The sequence below is a fragment of the Phacochoerus africanus genome, chromosome 1, assembly GCF_016906955.1.
Source record: "Phacochoerus africanus isolate WHEZ1 chromosome 1, ROS_Pafr_v1, whole genome shotgun sequence".
NCBI lineage: Eukaryota > Metazoa > Chordata > Mammalia > Artiodactyla > Suidae > Phacochoerus > Phacochoerus africanus.
Window position 1 is genome coordinate 274,947,485 of NC_062544.1, and position 24,994 is coordinate 274,972,478.

The 24,994-nt window shown below is 48.2% G+C and overlaps 1 protein-coding gene across 1 annotated transcript in view; it reads right to left on the reverse strand.

The window, feature by feature from the left end:
• Nucleotides 1–24,994, reverse strand: part of TIAM1 (TIAM Rac1 associated GEF 1) — a 234,298-nt gene that overhangs the window by 133,929 nt on the left and 75,375 nt on the right. The window contains exons 4-6 of the mRNA XM_047795360.1: nucleotides 23,912–24,885; nucleotides 8,341–8,788; nucleotides 232–404 (exon numbers count right to left, since the gene is read on the reverse strand). Coding sequence (XP_047651316.1) covers nucleotides 232–404; nucleotides 8,341–8,788; nucleotides 23,912–24,874 — 1,584 coding nt within the window. The 5' untranslated portion in view covers nucleotides 24,875–24,885. The remainder of the gene's footprint in view (nucleotides 1–231; nucleotides 405–8,340; nucleotides 8,789–23,911; nucleotides 24,886–24,994) is intronic.

Sequence of the window (24,994 nt, forward strand, 5' to 3'; positions counted from 1 at the left end):
GCAACAGTGAAAAATCCTTCAACCCACACCCGTCCTCAGGTTTCACTGTGGAGGCCTCTGGGTGAATTCAGTTATTCCTGGAACTCACTGGAGGTATTTATTTCATCATTCATCGTTTTTGTTTCTGTAGTGTACAAAAGATAGAACCCACCACCCAGAGGGAAACAGGATGAGAGGAAGATTATCTGGTATGAGATTGGAAATGCTTTGCAAAGGAAGAGCCACACCAACCTGAAAGAGGAAGGCATCGCCCAGGGAATTGCTGAGGCAGAAGACGAAGTCTTTCTTGGGGTGCTCGGGCACGGCCTGCACGATGCTATTCTCCACCCAGACGGCGTGCTTCGGGATGCTGTTGTGGTCTATTCCAGACCTGCCATCACTCTCGTAGAAAAAGAGCGTGCACCCTGAGGACACAGAACGGGGCTCTGCGTGAGTATTTGATGCTCAAGCAACAGGAAGTCTGTATGGACACTGCTGCGCATGCCCTGTGACCCGGCAAGGGCTGGAAATTAGTGTGAAACCTAGGAAGTTAAAGAGAATGTCCCATGTTTGTACTGTCTTGGACGGGTCTGGGCAAAGGTGGAGACACTTAAATCACAGTGTCACACATGCCCTCATGTTAAGACTGTTCCTTTGTGTTTTAGGATGTTTCAATACAGGTATCCTCACAGGCATATTGGCAGCGGCGGGTGGGTCTTAGAGCTCCTTTGGGCAGTGGTGGCTGTAAATTCAGCTCTACAGGCTCCAACTGCAAGCAGCACTGAGTGAGGGCTAGCAGCCCTTCCCAATATGCCTCACATCTTACGCAACTAGGAAACACAATGTACTGGGTTTCTTGACCATGCCCTTGAGAAAACAAAATATAACATTGGCTTCAGGTGCTTTAGGGTAAAGAAAGAAACAATAGATGTTTAGCCTCAGATCTTTTCTATAAAATGTTTTCCTAGAAAGCAACCACATCCTTGTTCTTCCTGGAAGAGGAAATACACAGCACACACATCGACGTCTGAGGGAAGCCTGAAGCCTGGTCCACACTTATTTATACTGTGAAGCGAATGAGACAGCAGCAATAGAAACCTTTCACAGGGAGTTCCCGTCGTGGCTCAGTGGTTAATGAACCTGACTAGGAACCATGAGGTTGTGGGTTTGATCCCCGGCCTTGCTCAGTGGGTTAAGGATCCCGTGTTGGCGTGAGCTGTGGTGTAGGTCGCAGACGTGGCTCGGATCCCACGTTGCTGTGGCTCTGGTGTAGGCTGGTGGCTACAGCTCTAATTGGACCCCTAGCCTGGGAACCTCCATATGTCTCGGGAGCGGCCCAAGAAATGGCAAGACAAAAAGACCAAAAAAAAAAAAAAAAAGAAAGCTTTCATAGATTTGTGGCAAGGTGGGTTCAATAGATACCGTCCATCACTGCCCACATACGAGGCTCGTGAGGCTCACTAGATTAGTAATTACTCGCAGAGCACTCCATCTCAAGTAATCGAATCCAATTTCAGGGGAAGCCAGGACCCAGCTTTATGACTGTTTCACATCAACATAAGCCACTTGGTCCCTCTGCAACATCCTCCTTCCCGCAAGCAAGGGCCACCACCTATGGACATCACGAAGCCCCTCCCCGTACAATCTATCAGCTGCAGTGCGAACTTCCGGATAGCAAATGTGTGACCAGTAATGCAGAATGATGGGAGAATCGGTGGAAAAGGCACCCCAGTGTAAAGGCAATTTTTCTTCGCCCGTAATATTTCACACCTGGAGCATCCGTTGAATGTAATGTCCCATCCCCCACCCCCACAGCTGCCTGCAGCTCACTGACACGCCAGGCCTCTCGTTTCACAGTGTTTCCCATGGTACAGCCTGACCACAAGCTTTGCCGAAAAGCTATGGTGCAGTGCTCCTGAGCTTCATGATTTTTTTTTTTCCCCTGTCTTTTGAAAGCCACTCCCACAGCACATGCAAGTTCCCAGGTTAGGGGTCAAAACAGATGTAGCTACCAACCTACCCCACAGCCACAGCAGCGCAGGATCCGAGCCTCATCTGTGACCTACACCACAGCTCGCAGCAATGCAGGATCCTTCACCCACTGAGTAAGGCCAGGGATTGAACCCACATCCTCACGGATACTAGTCAGGTTCATGACCACTGAGCCATAATGGGAACTCGTATCATGATTTTTATAACTGCTGTCCTTGCCTCCATAATTAAAGAGTTTCAATTCATCTTCTTACCCATTCCAGTTATAGTCCCTTTTTTTCCTTAAAGGTAAAGGTCTTATGACTTCTGTGACATTTATCCTTGGAAACGTTAAGACATTATATGAGTAATTTTAGTAGGGTCTGAATATGGGGTGTTTTTTTTAAGTTTGGGGGTAAGGTGCCTACCTATAATTTAATTCTATGTCTACTGAGTAGTCTGCCTGAACCTTATTTTTCTTATAACAATCGCTGTTATTTTGAAGATCTCAAGTTTTTTCAGGAACACATAGGTGACACTCAGAATCATGTGTACCTCCTATATCCATGTATTAAGCTAGCACAGATTCACAGATAAACTAAAGAAGAAAAGAAAAAGAAAGGGGAGGCTATTTGCCTCCAAATCTGAGGTTTCCCAGGGGGGGGCAATTTTGCCAAATGGGGGATATTTCATGAAGTCTGGAGACACTTCTGGTTGTCACAACTTGAGGGTGGGATAAAGGAGGAGGTGCTACTGGCACCTGACGGGGAGCAGACAAGCATGCTGCTAAACTCCCTACAATGCCCAGGTCAGGCCCCACGGCAAAGAATTATCCAGAAAGTGGGAGTTCCCACTGTGGGGCAATGGGTTAAAGACTCAGCATTGCCCCAGTGGGGTAGGTTGCAGCTGCGGCTCAAAGTCGATTCCTGGCCCAGGAAATAACATGCACCACAGGTGTGGCGGAAAAAAAAAATTACATATATATATATATCTGGAAAATGTCAATGATCTGACTGCTGAGAAACGCTGCTTCAAATAATGCTCAGGACTAATATTACACTAATGTTGTATAGTTTCTCAACAGAAAAGGAGCAACACAGCTTTACCATAGTTTGAAAACAATGAAGCTTTTGGATCATGGATACAGGCATCCACATATCGAACATTTTATGGTCTTCCCAAATTGCTGTTTTTATAATTTCTCAACTTTGGTTACAGTCGCCCACAACAGTGGGTAGTTAAAAATCAGCTTTTCCTGGAGTTCCCTGCTGGCTCAGCAGGTTAAGTGTCTGACACTGTCCCTGCCGTGGCTTAAGTTTGATCCCTGGCCCAGTTACTTCTGCATGTTGTAGACATGGCCAAAAAAAAAAAAAAAAAATTAAATTAAAAAAAAAAATCAGCTTTTATTCAACAACCTACATGCTCCAATTTTAAGACTAACACTGAAGCAGCAAACCTAGGAACCGTGTGTTCCCTGAAAACAGTCCCTTTTCCTTCATCAGGACTTGAACATAATCTGTATGCTTTTTGGTTGTTGATGGAGACACTCCAGGGACTAATTCCATAAAATCTTTTTTAAAAAAATTAATTATTCTGTCAAAGGCGAAAGAATCTTTGGAGAATTCTCTAGCCCATAGCTCCCAGGCACTCTGCTGTTTAGTTCTCCATATCCAAGCCCGAGTTGGCAGCCAGCTCCGCCTTTGAGCGGCAGGACAAGCCTTGAGTTTGTCAACATATAATGGGACCTGTCAAATGGGAGTGAGACGCAAAGGACTCAGTGGCTCCAGGTTCCGGGCCTGGATCCCGACAGATAGTGTCACTCAGATCTGGGTCACCAAGAAAGTGAAGGCTCCCTGCTCTAATGGGTACGTGGGACGTACCCCTGGGCACCCACATCCTGCTCCCTTGATCATTTATTCTCAGGAACAGCTCCCACTTCCACGTCCTAAGTTAAAAAAAAAAAAAATCACCTAATTATTTTTATTCTATGCCACTAACAGTGTTACTCTCAAATTCAGTGTAAGGATCACCCGGGAAGCTTGTTTAAACCACAAATTCAGGGGCTGTCATGGGCGGAATTATATCCTCCCAAGTTCCCAGGCTGAAATCCTAGTCCGGGGCGTCCAAATATTGCTGGTTTTGGAGATAAGCTCTTTACAGAGGCAATTAAAGGAAAAAGAGGTTATGTAAGTGAACTCCCACCCAATGTGACTGCTATCCTCAAAAGAAGGGGATTGGGGAGTTCCCGTCGTGGCTCAGTGGTTAACAAATCCAACTAGGAACCATGAGGTTGCAGGTTCGATCCCTGGCCTCGCTCAGTGGGTTAAGGATCTGGCTTTGCTGTGAGCTGTGGTGCAGGTCGCTGACGCGGCACGGATCCAGCGTTGCTGTGGCTCTGGCATAGGTTGGCGGCTACAGCTCCGATTTGACCCCTAGCCTGGAACCTCCATATGATGCGGGAGCGGCCCAAGAATGGCAAAAAGACAAAAAAAGGGGGGGGTTGGACTAGACAGGTGCAGAGGGAGACCCGCACGAACATACCAGAAGAAGACGGCCCTCTACAAGTCCAAGGGTGAAACCTCGGAAAACATCCACCCTGCCGACACCTTGACCTCAGACTTCTAGGTTCCAAGCCTGGGAGAAAATAAAGTCCTTTTGTTTAAGCCCCCAGACCGTGGTACTTTATCAGAGCAGCCCTAATACAGGATCTACTACAGGGCTCCGCCTCTCTGAGAATCGGCAGGTCTAGAGAAAACGGAGGAAGTGCCTCAAGTGACTGTGATGCAGGTGGTCTTCTGATCGGGTGGCTCAAACCTCAGCTCTAGGAGTTCCTGCGGTGGTGCAGCAGAAACGAATCCGACTAGGAACTATGAGGTTGCAGGTTCGATCCCTGGCCTCGCTCAGTGGGATAAGGATCTGGTGTTACTGTGAGCTATGGTGTAGGTCACAGATGCGGCTCCGATCCAGCGTTGCTATGGCCGTGGCGTAGGCTGGCAGCTGTAGCTCTGATTCAACCCCTAGCCTGGGAACTTCTATATGCCACGGGTGCAGCCCTAAAGAGAAAAAAGAAAAGAAACAAAACAAAACTCAGCTCTAACGGATAGGATGAAGGATAGGATGGGCTGCTAAAGGGAACAGAGGCTACAGTGTCCACGGGTGTAGATACTGGGGGGTGGAGCAAGAGGTGGAAGGAGGAGCTTACCCTTGATCCTACCTCATCCCACCCCCGACAGCAGAGCAGCAGGCATGACCCCAGGCCCCACAGACATCCCCTCTAGGGCCTCCAAATTAAGCCAAAGCAGGAGAAAAAAACAGTAGCAGTTCCCCAAAATGCTCCCTCGGGATGAACACCTGCTTCACAAGCAGAACCATGACACCAAATAGCCTTTTCCCAACTCACATTGGAAAACAAAAAGGCAAGCGTGCTGCGTGTGTGGGTGAACTGAAAGAATTTGCTCAAATTTAAGGTTCCTATTTCACATCTGTGCTCACAACTGACTATACACTTGATATAGGCTATAACAAGGTATTTGATCAAGCAAAGAAAGTAAAATTTAAAGTGTAATATCAAGACTTCCTGCGGTTTTCCACAGAAGATACTATGGTTGCCAGAATTCCGAATCTGTTCAAACTTTGAAACCACGGAGGCAGACTTTCAGAATGAGAAAAGAACATGAGTACGAAGCCAATTCTTCCTAAGACATCCTTAAAAGTGGAGCAACAAGATGCAATAACCCAGCAAGTCTTAAAAACTGGATATGGGAGTTCCTGTCGTGGCGCAGTGGTTAACGAATCCGACTAGGAACCATGAGGTTGCAGGTTCGATCCCTGCCCTTGCTCAGTGGGTTAACGATCTGGTGTTGCCGTGAGCTGTGGTGTAGGTTGCAGACACGGCTCGGATCCAGCGTTGCTGTGGCTCTGGCGTAGGCCGGTGGCTACAGCTCCCATTCGACCCCTAGCCTGGGAACCTCCATATGCCGCAGGAGCGGCCCAAGAAATAGCAAAAAGACAAAAAGGCAAAAAAAAAAAAAAAACTGGATGTGGAGTTTCCACTGTGGCTCAGTAGTAACAAACTGGACTAGTATCCATAAGGACACAGGTTCAACCCCTGGCTCTGCTCACTGGGTTAAGGATCCAGTGTTGCCATGAGCTGCACTGTAGGTCACAGACACGACTTGGATCCCACACAGCTCTGATTTTACCCCTAGCCTGGAAACTTCCATGTGCCGCAGGTGTGGCCCTAAAGATAAAAAAAAAATTGGACGTGAAGAGAAAGATAGCATCCCACCCTAAAAATGCAGCAACTTTAGACACACAGGCCACTGGCAGTAGGGAAGCTGCCCTGCACTAGCTAACACGGGAACAGAGTCCTCTATGGGACTGTTGGTTGCTCCCTAATACGTACACCCCCCACTTTCTTCTGCAGTAATAGAAACCCCAGTGCTCAGCTGGTTCCCTTCCTGCCTCCCTTGCAGCTAGGTCATCTCTGGCCAATGGGACGGAAGCAGAAGAGATACAGGCAACTTCCAGGCAGTACGCTCCGTGTAGAGGGATACGCCCTCCGCTTCCCCATTTTTCCACTGGAATGAGGACCCGCCAGGGAGCTGCCTTGTTCACACAGACTAATGTAATGCTCTAGGGACACTTTAGCAACAAGACAAAGGGCCCCTCGGCTTCTGGATGACTTCATAGGAGTCACCCCGGCACCCTTAGATGGTCCACCTCTGCTAGGTGGGAGGGAAATAAAGTTCTCTCTTGTCCGAGGCATTGTCACTGGGGGTCTCTGGGACACGCAGTGAGACCAAAGTGTAATTAACATGCTCCCTTCCTGCTCAGCCAGGTATTGAAGCAACAGTCCACTTAAGCCCTGCCTGTCTCTCGGGGGTTGGCCTGCACATCACTGCTCAAGGCTTTTCTGTGCCTCCAGATTCAGATGTTCCACACCAGCCCTGGCTGGTGAAAGACCAGTATCAGATGGTGTCATGGGGGCATCACACCAGGTAAGCCCAGGGTGCTTCCTCCTGGACCTGAACTTTGTGCCTATTAACCTATCAAACCTTTCTCACCATATACTAACCCTGCTTCAAATCCAGCTTATGTCCAAGATTCCAAGTAGGCTTGAGAAGTGGTGTTCTCTTTAAGACAGCTGACAAATGTGTTACAATTTTCATGCTACCAAGACACACCCATACATGTGCAAAAACACACATACATACTTCTGAAATGTACGCACAACAGGAATAAAGAACAACACAGAAAAGTATTATGCTTACTAATGAAAAGGTAGGGATACACACATGCTTGTATATAGCTACACACACACACACAAATATTTTAAAGGGTGACTGTAAAGCAGTAACTTTTTCAGAAACATATGATGGTGCAGGCAATTTCATTAAGCAGTGGACTGAACCCTATGAAATTAGCAATAGTCTTGCCATTTTTTTTTTTTTTTTTTACACCCCAAGTGGCAATTTCATAGGATTCAAACTAGTGATTTCCCCTCCCAAAACAAGTCGGTTCGGGAGGCACATTTGTTTGAATGATTCCAAAAAAAATTTTTTTTTGGAACTCAAGTTTTGAAACTGTCATCAGAACCAGCTGTACATATGAGAAAACAAGACACAAGAGGCTCCAATAGCTTAACTGTGAAAAAGTAAAGAAAATAAAACAACATTGGTAGGAAAGGGAAACGGGGACTGACTAATCACGGGATATAAGGGCTCAGTTAAGTAAGATAATTACCATCTAGAGATGTGCCCTTCCACCGTGTACTCTCATGAACACCTTAAAAATGTGGTAAGAGGGTAGATCTCACCGTAAGTTGTTCTTTTTGTTTGTTTTCTTTGTTGCTGTTCCCAGGGTAGGGGTCCAATTGGAGCTACAGTTGACAGCCTACGCCACAGCCACAACTCAGTCTGCGACCTATACCACAGTTCACGGCAACGCAGGATCCTTAACCCCCTAAGTGAGGCCAGGAATCGAACCTGCATCCTCATGCATGCTAGGCAGATTCGTTTCCATTGAGCCACCATGGGAACTACATTTTTTGTCGTTGCTTTGTTTTGCCTTTTTTGGCCACCCTGGCCAAGGGTCAGATCTGAGCTGCAGCTGCAACCTACACCACCCCTGCTGCAATGCCAGATCCTTTAACCCACTGTGCTGGGCCAGGGATCGAACTTGCATCCCAGTGTTCCAGAGACACGGCAGATCCTGTTGCTCCGCAGAGGGAACTCCTCATGATAAGTATTCTCACCACGGTAAAAAAACACTTTTTTTTTGAAATTAGCATGAAACAGGAATTCCAGGTAATTAAAGAACACCTGCACAGGTGCACCACAAAGGAGCGGGCGTCATCAGCACTGCCAAGAAGGATGCTCGCTTTCTTACCTTTCAAGGACACCCAGTAGTGCTTCCACTTCCTCCGGGTGGCCGACTCCACCTTCTTGTTCTTCTTGTGCACCAGGAAGTTCTTGACAGCCAGGGCACCGGCCTTGCGCACAGTGCCCTGGGTGGCCGTGAGCAGGATGTCAGACTGGCCAGGGGAGCTCAGGGTCCCGCTGCTCTGCTCGTCGCTGTGCGCAGAGCCGGCCTCCTCCAAGCTCTCGCTGTTGGTGGTGCTCATCTCCAGCTCCCGGCGGAAGTTCTCATACACCCCCTGGCGGGTCGCATCCCCGGTGGAGCTGCTGCCGCTGTCACTGCCAACAAAAGCGCGGCCGGTGGGGGGCGAGTAGCTGGAGGTGGTGGCATTGGATCGCCTGGACAGGAGGTCCGTGTCAGTGGTGGCCCCTTCGATCCCACTGTCGGCAAACTCGCTACCCTCGCCCACGTTAACATCCTTGAGAGCAGACAGGGGGAAAAAAGAAAGACGTGCATCACGTAGGGAAGTTAGCCAGGCGCTCCTGTCCAGCCAGCCAGGGGTGTGTGGCTGCAGGCGACCCACAGAGCATCACTGCTCCCGACCCCTCCTGGACCAATTACTCCTCAGCCCCCTGACCCGAACAAACCCAACTTGCCTGCAGAGCAGCTCCAGAAAACCATTAAGCCGACCCAGCATGAATGCAAACGATTTGGAATGTTCAAGAAACATTTTTAAAAAGGAAAAAAAAAAAAAAAAAAGCAAGGCATGTTTCAAAGACCTTATCATTATCTGACTTAGATAATTAAGTAATTGGCACATCAGCTCTGAGATTCTCCCACCACCCTGCAGAGCAAGCTCGGTGCCCTCACCCTCATCAGTCTGCCTGGAGCTCCGGGAGAGTCTGCAGGCTGATTAGTTAGTTGTTCCGGAGGCAGGGGGTTCTGATGTTTCAATGGATAACGAGGTCTTTACAGCTGATCCTTTTTTTTTTTTTAAATAAAGGTCCCAGTTAGAGGAGCTTATTTTATGACCTGGTGACTAACAAGATAGCTAGTACAGCACCTCACCCACTCACCCAGCAAGGACCCACAGCCCAGGAGCAGGGCAGAGTTCTCATGCTCCAATCAGCTTCACTTCTTGAAAACAAGCAGCCTCTTGCTCCACATGGAGCTAAATAAGTCTGTGGGGCCCACAGCTCCGAGGCAGGCTCTCCAATTACCTTGTCCTTTCAAAGCCGGGATGCTAGGAGCCCAAAGCAAGCTACTCACTGCCCCCGGGGCCAAGGACAGCTTGGGGCAACTGCCAAGGTGCTGGGGATGGGGAGGGGGTGTCAATTCCCAGTTTAAAAACATTTGGAATGTCCAAAGCGCTGCGCAAATGTTCTGGTGCTGAACATTTCCAGGACACAGAAAGGCCTGCTCTTCAATCAGAATCTTAATTGCTCGGAGGTGCTAAAGGCATTTCCATAAACAATAATTAAATAATGGTCATGATATGGGAACGTAATGACAGCACCCCTGGACCTGACAGCTCAACAGTCGGGGTAGGGGGATAAGATATTCGACTGGTTTTTCTCAGGGGGAAAGAATGGGAACGTGAGTCTGACATAGGGACGAAGTCGCAAAGTATTATGGGGTTTGGGAGCTTAACCACTTTTTGAGCCTTTAGCCTCATAAAGAGTTAATGATGATTTGAAAACGTAAAAACTAACAGGATATTCCGATCGCCACATACACGACTGCTGTGCGCTCAAGTCTTTGCTGGGATGCGATGGGGCAGCATGAACTAAGCCACAGACTCCCACGGCCCTGTGCGGGGCCCACACAGGTGTTGTGCCCTCATCGCTGCCCATCTCCCTTCGTCAGTTCCAAGCTGGGGCCCTCAGAGTTCACTTTCATCATGAACAGATCCTAAGACGGGCAGAGCCAGATATGAAAACCAGCAAAGGAGACAGAAAGACAAACACTGTGTGATTCACTTCTCCGTGGAACGTCAAAGTGTTTAAATTCACAGAACCAAAGAGTAGAAGGCTGTTTGCCAGACGCGAGGGACGGGGGAAACAGGGAGACATCGGTCAAAACGTACAAACCCTCCGTTCTAAGGTGAATACGTCCTGGGGATTCAATATACAGCATGACGGGTCTAGTAATTATACTGAACTACGTACCTGAAATTTGCTAGGAGAGTAGATTGCAACTGGGGAGGGATGGAAGGGATGGAGGGAGGGAGGAAGGTAGGAAAAAGAAGGAAAAAAGAGAAAGGGAAAAAAAGATAAAGAAAGGGAGGGAGAAGGAAGGAAGGAAGGAAAAAGAGAAAGAAAGAAAGAAAGAGAAGAAAAGAAAAGAAAGAAAAGAGAGAGAAAAAAAGAGGAAGGAAAGAAAGAGAAAGAAAGAAAGAAAGAAAAAGAAAAGAAGGAAGAAAGAACAGAGAGAGAGAAAAAGAAAGAATGAAAAAAAGCAAGAAGGAAGGAAAAGGGTAATTACGTGAGCCACAGATGCGTTACTTAACTCGATTGGGGTAATCATTTCACAATACAGACATATATTAAATCACCACATTGTACACCTTCAAAAAAACCCACAACAAGGAGCACAGTGTGCAAAGGGCAGAAAAACAGTAACCGGACAGTGGACAAACCTGGCAAATACCACCTCAGCCAGGCACTCAAGGTTAACTGGGCGCGGGATATACAGGAACCCTCTCTACTCTCTCTGCAACGTTTATGTCATTCTAAAGCGGTTCTAAAATTACAAGCTGCTTTTTAAAAAAGAAAACAGAAGAAAGAAGAAGGAAGAGGTAATAAGGGAGATGGTAGCAGGAAATGGTTAAGCAAGTCTCTAAGGACCAACTCCTTTCCAATGACGTTTAGGTCTCCGGGACTTAGAGGGACTTTAGAGGGTGAAAGAAACCTTGGATGTGGCTCTGATGCTGACCCCATGATGATCGGTCCCATTACTTTGCTATCTGCTGTTCTGCCTATTTCCTGCCATAAAAAGTCATCAAGGACCCAGATCCAAGAGGCAAAAACCCTCTGTGTGAACTGGAGATTATCAACCCACATTATCAACTCGCATTTCTCCTCGGCAAGGACATTAACCATTCTCTTTTGATAAAAGACAATCAGTGATTGGCTATCACTAATTATTCAAGATAACCATGGAGGGTGGGAGATGAGGAGTCAGCGTGCCTTTCCCCAACTCTGGGGTTCATTGGCACATCTCAGCCCTCCTCTGGAAGAAGTGACAAAATCAGCTATAAACTCGCCTCAAAAATGAAAAAAGATGAGCTGCTTCTCTCTAAGACAGGGAAACAGGCTACAAAGGTAACCTCCCTCATTCAGAAGAGAAAGACTTCAGAACCAAGAAGGAGAGCATTGACTCCAGGCATCCTGCAATCCCCAGAGTGCTACGACAGAAAGGATGCTGAGGCTCAGAAAGTCACAAGCCTTGTGGGCGCCATATTGGAGGTTGGAAGTTCCATCTACCTTGTCCACTCTCACAAAACGGCCTCATGGCTCAGCTGCAGGCAGCACTTGATCGGATCCCATCTCAACAGTCAGCTCCATGCCTTCCCCTTTGTTTACCAGCCATGCCTCTGGTAGGTTTACCCAACAAACAGAGTGACTGTTCATCCATGGCCTTGACTTTCCTGGCAAAGGGCTCAAACCCAAAAGGGACAGAAAGGGGAAGGAGGAGATGAAAGAAGACGAGGGAAAGACAGGCAAAGACCAGAGAGGCACACCTCTTCACAGTCTACTGCGTCCCCACAAACCATGAACCCCTTTACAGAATGCCCTGATGAGACTACTGAAACTAAGAGTTAAGGCTGCCATAGACACTCACCTCTTTGTCAGACTTGATCATGTGCTCATGCCAACTGATGCTACCACCTTGTAATGGCCCAGGCTGTGTGTGCTCAACTCTCGGACAGCCCCTAAACTGAGCAAAGAGGTGATCCCTCCAGGTAAGAGGCGGCCTTGCCCCAGCTGAGATGGCACACTTTGGGAGCGTAACTGCTGAGGAATGCTCCCCATCTATGAGCCACCATCGGCTCCACCTTGTCTCCACAAGTGGTTAAGCAGGCTCAGTGGTACACATCCCCCTCAACTGATATGTGACCCAGCCTGTCGGGAGACAGAGGCTGACTGCCCAGACCCAGCCTCTATTTGGTCATGAAGCTTGGGATGTCCCAAATACCCAGAAGTCCTTGCTCTAGCCTCATGGGAAATGATTGTCCACTGAGCCAGAGGCATTACTCAACACTTGAAGAGTCAGCGGGACTCCACGTCCCCTACACCAGCCTTCTCCAACGTCAGTGTGGGAAAAAGCCATCTATTGCAGAGCTGTTTTATCCAGATGTCCAAGGGCCACACGAGAATTACATGTTTAGAGGTCTCAGAATCTCTAGGACAAACCAAAGCCAGAGACACTGACGTGGAGGCTCTAGAAAAACCACTCTGAGTCTGCAAACCCAATGCCCATCCATCCTTCCAAATGCCAGGAAGCATACCACTATCCTGTGGTTTGTGACAGCTCAGAAGAAAGACAGCATCACTGCGATGCAAACATTCCTGGTGCATCTTTCCGAAGGGCTCCTCCTCCTACCCACGTCCATCTTGAGGATACTTCACACCTGAGAAACCTGATTCTCCTCATATTCTAAAGTCCCTGCCTGTGAACCTCCCCACTCTTCCAGCAGCAAGAAGTCCAGACCATCAAACCCAAGGAAGAGTCCCACGGGAGCCCAGCAGCCTTTATGGCGAAGGCAAAGTATGTTCCTTCCGAACTAGTTAGACATCTAAGCATATGATGGGTCCTAGCATATTTAACCAAATACTGAAATTTAACCCAAAAGTCAGAGGAGATCAAGGGAAAGGATAAGATTCTAGCTAGTCAGAGAAGTAACTCCCAACATGGTGCATGATCTGATCAGTGATTTCCTGAAAACGGCTCAAAAACAAACTCTCCACGTTAGAACTGCTCCATTGAGAGGCTTCTGATTATAAACAACATGCATGGAATACAGAGGCTCTTAAATGCTGCTCGTCTTGGACAAATCCCCCCAAGCTAGATTTTTAGAGCACTCACCAGTTTCCATTCCACTGGCAGTTTCCCAGCGGGAACATAGGCACTTTGCTATTGGATGTACAAGTGGCCAGCTGTGGCCCCAAACATCCAACAGCTGCTAGGCAAGAGTTTTCGCAGTCATTTTAGCTGGGCAACAAATGCTGAAATGCACTTTGGTCCTAAAGTGGAGGAAGCAAGAAGCAAATCCAAAGCCTGCTTTCACTGCCTTGAAAACTGGAGGGTCACCCAGTATGAATGTGGGCTAATGACACATTGTGGCATGGTTCGAGTTGTTTCCACAGGGGACTCAAATATTCTAAGGGAGAGGTTGGCTGTGCTAAGGATGTGTGAACACAATTCTGAAAAGGCAATTAGCCACCAAGTTCAAGGTTGCTGGGACAAATCAGGGCCTAGAAGGATCAATGGGCCACTTGTACTTTTAAGTCAAATGCAATTATAAATGGTGATGTTGGTCCCTTTATTTAATGTCCCTGATGAACCCAGCTTGGTTTTCATACACCTGTAGAGGGAAGGTAAACACAGCAGAGGAAAGATCACTGAATTTCAGGTGCAGGGAGGAGATTCTGACCTGCAGAAGCCTTGGCTTAGAACAATTCTGCCTTATTAAATTTTAAAATAGTCCCCCTATGGTTGATCATCTTCTTATTCCCCAAATCTAAGTACCCCCATCCCCCAACACATACCCAGGAACACCATCTCTGGTTTTAATGTTCTCTCCTTGGTGTACTCAACATACTCTAAGTATACCCGCCCTTGGTAATCTCAGTACAGCAAATATTATTTCTAGGTGAGTTACTTCGAACCGATCTGTGCCTCAGTTGCCTGACCTATGTAATGGGTCAGCAAGAATATCTACTCTGTAAGACATCCTGCAAGAAGTGAAATTGACTTAACACAAGTTTCTAGAACCATGCCCTAAACAAGCATGTTAACTATAATTAAGTCCATCCTCAGCCCAAGGAGAGGACACTGTGTGACCACAGGGTCCACACTTACTACTGTTTTGCACCAACATGGAAAGGAGGGCCCTGCTGAGGAACTTGGGGAAAAACAAAGTCTCATGGGAAAAACGAAGAAGCAGACCATGGCTGGCGTCAGCCAACGCAGTCCCTCTGAATTACTTTCATATTCACAAAACTGCACAATAAACTAAGAAAATGATGGTTTCTATGTGGTGAGTAACTGCTAGACACTGTTCCTAATAATTGCCATTCTTTCTTTTTTTTAATGGCCACACCCATGGCATATGTACGTTCCCGGGCCAGGGACTGACTCTGAACTGTAGCTGTAGCAATTGCAGGATTCTTTCACCCACTGTGCCCGGCCAGGTATCGAACCCGAGCCTCCGCAGCAACCAGAGCCACTGCAGGATTCTTAACTTGGCAATTGTCAGATTCTTAACCCACGGCGCCACAGTGGGGACTCCATAATTGCCATTCTTGATTTATAGAAATATTGCAGTATTGGTTTTGCATCACTGTAAGGTTCCCCCCTCCCCCCGGCCCTCTACACAAATGTCCGGTGCCTTTTTGAATTTTTGATTCGAAAGCTTGTAAATCTGACTTCCTGGGCCTCCCACTATTAGATCCTTTGTACATGCCCAGCTCCCTTTGAGGCATTTCTAAAGACCGGCTCGATTTCTCTTTTCCTCCTTTCCCAAGGCAAAATCTCCATGCCCTTTTAAGTTTCCAACACCCAGTCCCATCCTCTCTAATGATTGCCAACGGGAGTGACTCAAAATTTCTCTCAACTACAACCAGGGAACTGAAATTCTTACTGCTGCCTAAAAAGGGACGCAGAAGAAAGTTGGCAAGTGCTTGAAATGTTGGTTGCTTCAGGTGACTCCAGACTGGAGGGAGCTCTGTGTCTATGAATGAATCATCTTCTTTCCTTTCATCTGTGTGTTTTTTTCCTCCCCTTCTTTTGGCTGAGGCGTGCAGCGGCTTGACATGGGATCTCAGTTCCCAGCCCAGGGATTGAACCGCGGCTGCAGCCGTGAAAGCGCCCCTGGACCACCAGGAAACCCCGGCATCTGTTTTTCTCTGTGTGTGCCTCAAATCTTGCCGTCACCCTTCCCCTCCCCACCCCACCCTCTCAGGATATATCATATCCCCAGTCCTTCTACTTCTTTTCCTAGTGCCACATCCCTGGTTTAGCCACAAACTCTCTCTTCTAATTGCCTGCCTTCCATCCATCCATCCGGCCCTCCACCGCTGCGTTAAGTCTCCCAGGAGCAAGGAGATAGGCTCCTGAGACTATCAATCAAGGGCCTCTACCAACGTCCAGCCTTAGCCCTGCATCTTTGGATGCACGTGGCCACCAGGGAAAGGGAAGAACGCATGCCAGCGCGAGCACCCATCCTTCTTGTTCCAGGAATACTTAGCCTTCAAGGCTCAGTTCAAGTCCCTCGTTTCCGCAGGTAGAAAAGCCTTCTCCTTCCCTCCTCCATTCCCTAGGCAACTTCTCTGCAGCATCCCCTTTCCCCACCCCAGCTCTGCTCCAGTCCCTCCTCCTTCTTTGCTCTTTGCAAACGTGCAGGAGCCCACCCTCCAAATCAATGCCCAACCCCCATCTCCCCGTCATATCCCTACCCAGGTCTGACTTCTCCAGGGGGCAGTCCTGACCCCTGATCCAGAACCGCCACCCCTTCTCCCCCGGCCACCAGATCTTTCTCACCTTGCTCTCTTTTGCCCACAGCATGTCATGTACACGTTAGGTTAATTGTTTTCTGCAGACACACCCCACTGTCACCCCAACTGGCTCCAGGAGCTCAGGGATCTTTTTTTGACGCATCCCAAGCACCAGGAATAGTGCCTGGCATGGCGTAGGCACTTCAAACAAAAACACTGCTGAACAACTTAACTGCTGTTCGTTTTGCACCCTCCTCTCAAAACAAGAACACTGTCTCTCATGGAATCCATTTCAGTTTGATTTAAAGGTCTAGTCATTTCCAGGCTCAGTTCAGGCTCAACTCCAGCTGAAGTCACGAATGAATCTTAACTGTACAGCTTGCTTTTGCAATCCTCCCGCCATCCAGGTTTATGATGTCTTTTATGGAGACAACCCAAGTTCATTTACATGGGTTTTTCTTTCATCTTTTTAAAAGGAGAGAAAGTGAGAAAGACATATTGGGCTGTTTTATGACCTGAACTAGATATTCCGTCAAGGGGAAGTTCAAAGCAAACTGGGCCCCAGTGGCATACTGAAAAGCCCGGGACGGGGGGGTGGGGGGGTGTCTTTTCCTACATTCTGCCCTGGGCCCTGTGGGGATGCTCTGGGGCTACACGGCAGGCTGGCTGGGAGGACTCCAGGCCCCTGATCCCAGCCCTTTATCCTCCTCAGTCATGCCAGGAAACCAGGGGTCACACATTATTAGGGGACACAATTTATGTTGAGGGACACACAGATTCTCCTCAACTCAAGAGATGAACTAAGACTGTGATTTTCCCCAACCCATGACAGCCTCAATAAGCAGCTCTCCAAGTGTGGACCAGGGCTCCTGAAATCATTTCAGGGGGCCCCTAAAGCCCTTTTCCAGCTACCTGTCTGAAGCTAGGTTTTCTTCATATAGTCTAACCAAAACAGCCTATTGCAAGACTGAACGCAGAAGCAGATATGAAAATCTAGCATCTTCTGTTAAGCCAGAAATTGTAGAGATTTGCAAAAACACAAAACAATATCCTTCTTCTCACTCTTTTTTTTTTTTTAAATATTGGAAAATGAAGTGGGTTTTTTTTTTTTTTTTTTGCCACACCCACAGCATGTAGAAGTTCCCGGGGCAGGGATCAAACCTGCACCACAGCAGCAACCAGAGCCACGGCAGTGACAATGCCAGGTCCTTAGCCCACTGAGCCACCAGGGAACTCCTAAGGATTTTAAAAATAAAGTTATTTAGGTGAACATGTAATGGGTTTATTGCTTCTATTTTTTCCACCTTTTTTGGTGCACTTGCAGTATATGGAAATTCCTGGGCCAGGGATCAAATCCAAGCCAAAGCTACAACAGAGCCTTAACCCACACTGCACTGGGCCAGGGATGGAACCAGTAATACCACAGAGACAAGCCAGATCATGAACCCATTGTGCCAAAGTGGGAACTCCTCCTGCTACTTTTAAGATGAATTAACAAGTATTTTTTTTATATTTCTGTTTCAACTTCTAACGTGATAAATATTTACAGCCATAACACACATGAACAGAAGCCCTTTGGCATCGGTGACTCTTTTTAAGTGTAAAAAGGAGTCTGAGCACCGCTGATATAAGCCATCTCTCAGCTACCTACTCATCCGCCCACTCCCCGAAAAGAAGATCTTGGCAAGGGAGATGGACATTCATGCTGAAAACGGATGGGCCATTTTTCAAAATAAATAGCTCACTGCTTAACTTACGTGCCAGAAAAAGAACGACCAAAAGGAAAGCAAACAAGAAGCATCGAACAGGAGAAGGCAAGAAAGAGAGGTGGTTTTTTTTAATGGATTTAGATATGAAAATATATTATTTCATGAAGAATAACCAGAAGCTGCTCGACGGACCTTGGAAGAACCATGGATCCCCTGACATGATATGCAGAAGGGTGGTCCCTGTGTTGATCCTAAAAGATCCAAATCTTTCATCTGACTCTCAAAGGGATCTGAGGCCAAAGGTTAAAAATCTCTTGGCTGTGATGTCAATTCTCAGCTCAGGGAACATACTTACTCCTTGAACCGTTTAAGCTATGAGGAAAACAAAACAAAAATTTAAAAATCAACACAATCTTGGAGTTGCCGTTGTAGCGCAGAGGTGACGAACCCGACTAGGAACCATGAGGATGCAGGTTCAATCCCTGGCCCCGCTCACTGGGTTAAGGATTCAGCATTGCTATGAGCTATGGTGTAGGTCACAGATGTGGCTCAGATCCAGTGTTGCTGTGGCTGTGGCACAGGCTGGCAGCTGCAGTTCCAATTCAACCCCTAACCTGGGAACTTCTGTATGCTGCAAGTGCGACCCTAAAAAGCAACAACGACAAAAAAAAAATCAACGCAATCCTTATATGAACTCAAGATCTCCTTCTCATCAGGTTACTCCCTTTGTCTTGCTGAAATCACCAAGCAAGAAAGTCATCAAATCAAGGATGTCTCCCCCTAAAGTTGTCTTCGGTCATTTGCCTCAGGAACCACTGTTTCAGGTCCCACTAGGGGGCCATGACTATTTTCTTTTCAGCTCACCCCTCTTTTTAGCTTCTATACCAGAATTGGGGGGGTTGATGTTAAAACCTAAGGGCCCATGAGCTGACACCTCTTTGAGCCCGGGGAGGCAGAGTGGTATGGGTTTGCTTCTGAAGAACAGCCCTTGGTCTGTGGGCCAGGAGACCTGGATTTTAATCCAGTTGCAAGACCTTGTCGCCTCATCTCCTTAGATCAGCTTCCTCCCCTAAAAAGTGATGGGGTTGGAGAGAGAGATGACGGCTGGGTTAGCAACTCGAAATCAGGCAGAAATGAGTCCCCACAGGGCCCTCAGGGGCCAGAGGCTCTGGTGGGGAGCTCTGCCTTCCCTCCAGCCCACTCCCTACTAGAGTGGCAGACACTGGACCGGCACACACACCTGACCATCAGCGCCACATCCCCGTGAGGAGCTCCAAGGGAGGCCCCCTGTCACCCTCCCAAGACAGTGGCCCCCGGAGACACTCTCCTTGCAGCTGCTCACATTCCTTCATCTCCCAAGTGGACGAATGAAGCTCTCCTCACAAGCGCTCCAAGCCAAAGCACCCCTTTGAAACAGAGAACCATTTAATGGCCATTTTCTCTCTGCACCTCACCCACTAATGGTCTTAGAGACATGGAAGAAAGAGCTGAACTCTAGAATATTAAGCCAGGAGTCCCCTGGTGGCCTAGTCGTTAAAGGTCCAGAGCGCTCACTGCTGTGGCTCAGGTCTCTGCTGCGGTGTGGGTTCAATCCTTGGCCCAGGAACTTCCACAGGTCACGAGTGCAGCCCCCCAAAAAAAGCCAACGTTTACCGTTACAACTAATGACCATGATTTATGGAGCATCCATCACGTGCGATACTATGCCTCGAGTTTTACGTTCGTCCCCACATGGGACCCTCACATTAGCCTCGCTGAAAAGGCCCTGCGATCCAGATCCATCCAGGCAACAGGTCACAGGGTTCAAACCTGCCAGCTCAGACCTACTAGACTTCTGAAGTTCTGCTCTGCATGACACCAGGCTGCCCCCTGCTCTGTTCATGAACCATACAAATGCCAAGAAAGTCAAGTTCAAGCCAAAAAACCCCAGGAGGTATCCATGAAATCAAGTGGCAGTCTACTCGGGACTTCAGAGAAGTCGGTACAAGCAATCTCTGCGTTAAGCAGTGTGAGCAAACCCTCCCCACAGAGAAGCACAAGGTTGACTCACACAATAAACTTTTAGGCACGATGCACACACACACACACACACACACAAACACACACGCGTGCGCGCGCGTACGTGTGCACACACACACACACACACACACTCAAAAACACTGAATTCAACAAAGATAATTCCTCAGCGCTTACTGTGTGTTAGACACAGAAAATGTGTCACTTTGGAAAACCTGCATGTCAACTCCGATGCCTTCCTGTTCCAGTAACAGATCCAACTACTGAACAAATAAAAAAAAAAAAAAAACCGGGATGGAACACTCCAGAAGCCTCTTTTGGATCATTTTCAAATAAGAAAGATGTTGTTCATGTTACTTTGGATAAAACAGACTGTCTCCCAGGCGCAGAGATCATGCCCTTGGGCCAGATGCCTGCCAGGAACGCTTTTCTGGGGAGTAAACGTGCTGACAGGACGATTATACAGATGCAATGACATGGCGAGGGCAGATGAGGAGACCTTAACGTCTAGGATCCAAACTCACTGGAGAGGGGCCCCCTGGGTCAGAAACTTTTACCAACAACAACAAAATAAAGGAAAACCGGAATTCTTTTCAAGGAAGCCTCCACGCCCACTGCCTCTTAAAATACACGCTTTGGAACATAGTGGGTTCTCAAGAAATCGCGTTGGATGAACACGCCAAACTTAGACTAGGAAGCGTGGGTGGATGGATAGTGTTGTGCATAATTCCAGGGTTTGTTTCAAGTCATTAAAGATCCTCACTCACCACGTAAAGCCGATACAAAAATAATACCTCCGCTTACTTCCTAGACTCAGCAAAAGGCTTCCATGAGTGGAAGCCCATTCGGTTCTCCCAATGGCCCTGTCAGAGGCTGGGGTCCATCCCTCCGGCCAGAGAAGGAGCCGGTGATGGAGTGACTGGTCCAAGGTCAGCGGTCAGTAAGGAGCGAGCCGGGATGCAACTGTCCTGCTTAGGATTCCTGGCCCACGGCACTTGGCTTTACATTCAGCTAGCCCAGCGCTTTATGAAATACCATATTGAGATGGTCTCACGTCCATATATTAACAATTTTAGAAGGCGACAAGCCAAATGGAAATGTCATACAATGATGACACACGAGAACTTTCAGGGACACCGGTTTTTGCCCCTCTTCTGGGGGTAGCCACGACTCAAACGCTCACATTCCCCCCCCCATCAGCGGGGTGAGGGTGGGGGGGAAGCAGAGGTCTAACTGTCCCCAGTGTTGGAGATGTGGAGATAGGGTACCACCAGGCACCCCTCTCAAATCTTGCATAAAACAGGTGCTCACTTAGCATGGCTCCAAGTAAAAGTGACAGAGCCGTGAGGCCCCTTTTTCGACAGTCTAAACCAATGTACTCTGCCCTCACTTCTGAAGGCCTGGAGACCCCCTCTTCAAAGCAGGTCTAGAATGCCTGTTTGGCGATGTATTCAGGACAGAGTCTAGAGTGACTGTCAGGTGCCCCTTTCATAGGCCACCTGTCTCACCTGCATCCTGACCTGTCAAGTGGCCAGTGCAGGAGGAGCCCACACAGGGGTGGCAGAAGGACCACGGGGGGTGGGGGGGGGTATTCAGTCATTTCTATCATTATAATCTTGCTTCAGAAAAAAGATGGGTGAAAATTCAAGTAGTGCAAGACTCAAGCTCACCTTCTCAAACCTCAGAATCAGGCTTTTCAACGATTTTGTCTCTAAGACATGAAATTTGAAATAAACACCAAACTACCTTGGGTCCTCCACTCATACAACACCACGAATAATAATGAAAATTACAACAACTAATAGATGGTCCCTTACTGGCAGCTTCTATCAAGTACTGGCCTTCACCTTCCACTTTCTCAAAACACTTTATTATCCCCATTGACCGATGAAGCAATTAAGACTTCAAGGGACTTAAAAATTTTGCCCCAAGTTACTCAAGTGAGAAGAGGTGGAGCCAGGATACCTGGCTTGGACACCATCAGCAAAGCCTATCCTCTAACAGGGGAACTGAAGGGAAGGGGAGCTGCATACATACAGTGGAATATTAGTCAGCCTTTAAAAAGAAAAATAAAGGAGTTCCCGTCGTGGCGCAGTGGTTAACGAATCCGACTAGGAACCATGAGGTTGCGGGTTCGGTCCCTGCCCTTGCTCTGTGGGTTAACGATCTGGTGTTGCCGTGAGCTGTGGTGTAGGTTGCAGACGTGGCTCGGATCCCGCGTTCCTGTGGCTCTGGTGTAGGCCGGTGGCTACAGCTCCAATTCGACCCCTAGCCTGGGAACCTCCATATGCCGCGGGAGTGGCCCAAGAAATAGCAAAACACCAAAGAAAAAAAAAAGAAAAAGAAAAAAAGGAAGGAAATTCTGACACAGACTATAATACATGAACCTTGAGGACACTAAGCTAAGTGACATAAGCCAGGCACAAAAAGACTGCATGATTCTACATGAGTCCACTTATATGAGGGCTTTAGCATCAAATTCATTGAGACAGAAAGTAGAATGGTGGTTGCCAGGGGCTGGAGAAAAAGGATTATGAAGGGCTACTGTCTCATGGGAGCAGAAATTCAGTTCTACAAGATGAAAAGAGTTCTGAAGACAAAAGGTGGTGACAGTTGCACAAAAATGGGCATGTACTTAATACCACTCAACTATAGACATCAAAATGCTCAAGAGGGGAAGTGTTATGTGTGCATTCACCACAATTAAAAATATTTTTTTTTAAAAAAAGAGAAGGTCAGACACAGACTCCTTTAACCTATATAAACGCAGAGGAATATAGAGTAAATTCTGATGACTCTTATATAGAAGTCTAGAGCAGTTTAAAAAAAAAAAAGTATCCTGAGATGACTTGTATATGAGAAATTAAAATTCCAAAATAAAATTAGAAACCAGAGATCTTGAAAAGTAAAACAACAAAACAAAACAATAAAACCAACAACCCTGCTCTTGGGCAGGAATACAGAGCATCTAGGGCCAGTTTTCTGTGCCCTGTCCCCCAGGTTCTCCACCATCTGCCTTGTATTTAGACACCCTTCCCAAGAGATTTTAACCTCAAAATACCCATTGGACTGGCACCATCCCCTGCTGGCCAGGTCAGGGCACACCTGCTGTTTTCCAGCTGACCTCAGCGGGGTTCACAGGTCACCCTGGCGGCTGTTACACCTTGGAAGGCAAATGGGCCCAATCTGGACTCCTGATCTGAACCAGCATCCTGCAAATGACCAACCCATCCTCAACTCAAGCCAGGACTCCTGGAACTCTGCTCCAGGGACCAGCAGGACCAGCCAAGGACTGAGGCATCGGCCGGCTGACCTGACAGGTAATTATCCTCACATTCATTACCCTTTCTAACTAAGGGAATGGATCCTCCTCTCATTAGCAAGACACGTTTAGACTCTTTGAAAAATGATTTCACACCGACTCTCTCAGGCCCTAGACCCCCAAAGCAGGTACGTCAAGCATGTTTACCTCGCTGCTCAGAAGAGCAGCTAGAAGTCAGGGTTTGCTCAAGGTCAGAAACGAGTTGGCTGCAAAGTAGGAACTGGAACCCACCCGTGTTATTCCTTCCGCAACACCTCCCTCCAGAGAGAGGGCTGGCCAGCATCGCAAGGAACAGGAAATTGAAATGGCTCCTGGTTAGGCAGGAAGCCTGCCAGCCCCTGAGCGAAGCTGACAAGTGACCAGAGCCCGCCCGGAATCAAAAAGGCCTCCTCCAACGAGCTGCCCACTAACCTCTTCCCACCTGTGGCGCCCAAGACACAGGCTCCAAGAGTCCGCACCCCACCATCCCCATCTGTCCACGGCAAGGACCGCGTTAGAAAGGAAGCTCAGGAAAAGCAAGATGTAGAGCTGAGCTGGAGCGGTTTCCCAGGATGAACTTATCAGCTTTATTCCCACTCCTATCACATCACCCACACACACACACACACACACACACACACGCTTTCCCCTTCATCCCCACCCCTCAACCACAGAACTCTAAGAGGGGGCAAAGCGGAAAAGAGACATCTTCAGAGAAGCCACATCGGCGGCAGCGCCCACCCGACAAACCGGGTCAAAACCCCGCTAAAAGCCGGGACTCCTATAAGAGCAAAACCATGCACTTCTAGTCATGCATCATTTTTCCAAAAGAGTGAAACAGATTTCTGGCACTTTACCTGAGCTGTTTTTGCTCTTCTGCCTTGCATGCTGTTGCTATGGCTAATTTGTGGGTTGGTGGCACCTTCAGAAAGACAGTGAGATTTCCTACAGGGAAGTGTGTTATAATTACTGTACGGAAGAGCCTCTGTAGCAGCAGCTGGTGGCATCTTATGGTTTGCAAGATCGGGAATATCAGACACCAAATTCCGACAATAGCTTGCAAATTTGCTCCTCGGCCCCCCGTTTGCCGTCACCCCAGAGTTTTTCTGAGCGTACAAGTCCCCCAGCGAATTGGCACGTTGACAGGTACTGAGCTGCCGCGGACTCGCCCGGGCTTCCATCCCCCGAGCCTCCTCGCAGTCTTTCTCTTCCGCGGAACCCAAGATTTCTTCGTTGCTTGTTAAATGTTCTTGGCTCAGATCAGAGAGTGAGAATTCCAGGCTGTCCTCCCGCCAGATGTCTGCAGATTTGGAGCGTTTCTTCTTAAAGCTCGCCGTCTCCATGAAAGTGGGCCCATTGGATGTATAGGAATGCTGCCTCCTGCCTCCCTCCGCCAAATACGTAGCGTCATCCCCGTAAAGCCTGCTCTCCTCCGAGTCTGGCATGCTCTGCACAGAGGCTGCGGTGAGGACGATGCTGCTGTCTACGCTGGGAGTGACGGAAGAATCGGTATAAGACACGGGTCTCAAGCCCATATCCACTCGGTCCACCCAAATAGGGCTCCCGAAGTCCTCGAGGGTGCCTTCCTGGGAGAAGGGCTCCAGGCCATTTTCGGCCAGGGACTGAGGGATGCTGGGGGTGCTGCTGGAGCGGGTGCTCACTTCGGAGTTCCGGTGGATCACCTTCCCCGAGGAGGCGTGCCTGCTCCGCCGCGCCTTGTGCGACAGGCGCAGAGAGCGCGATGTGTGCTTGCGCCCCAGGCTGGCATGCTTTTCGCCGTAAAACTCATGCACTACATTTTGACTTTCTGCGTTTCCCATGGTTTTATGGTCTGTAGCAAAAGAAGAAAAAAAAGGGGGGGGGGATCACTGAGTCATCAGTGGGTACCGGCAGTTAACAGAAAGAGTTCAGCACTCAGGGAGGGCAGATAGCCTGGCAGG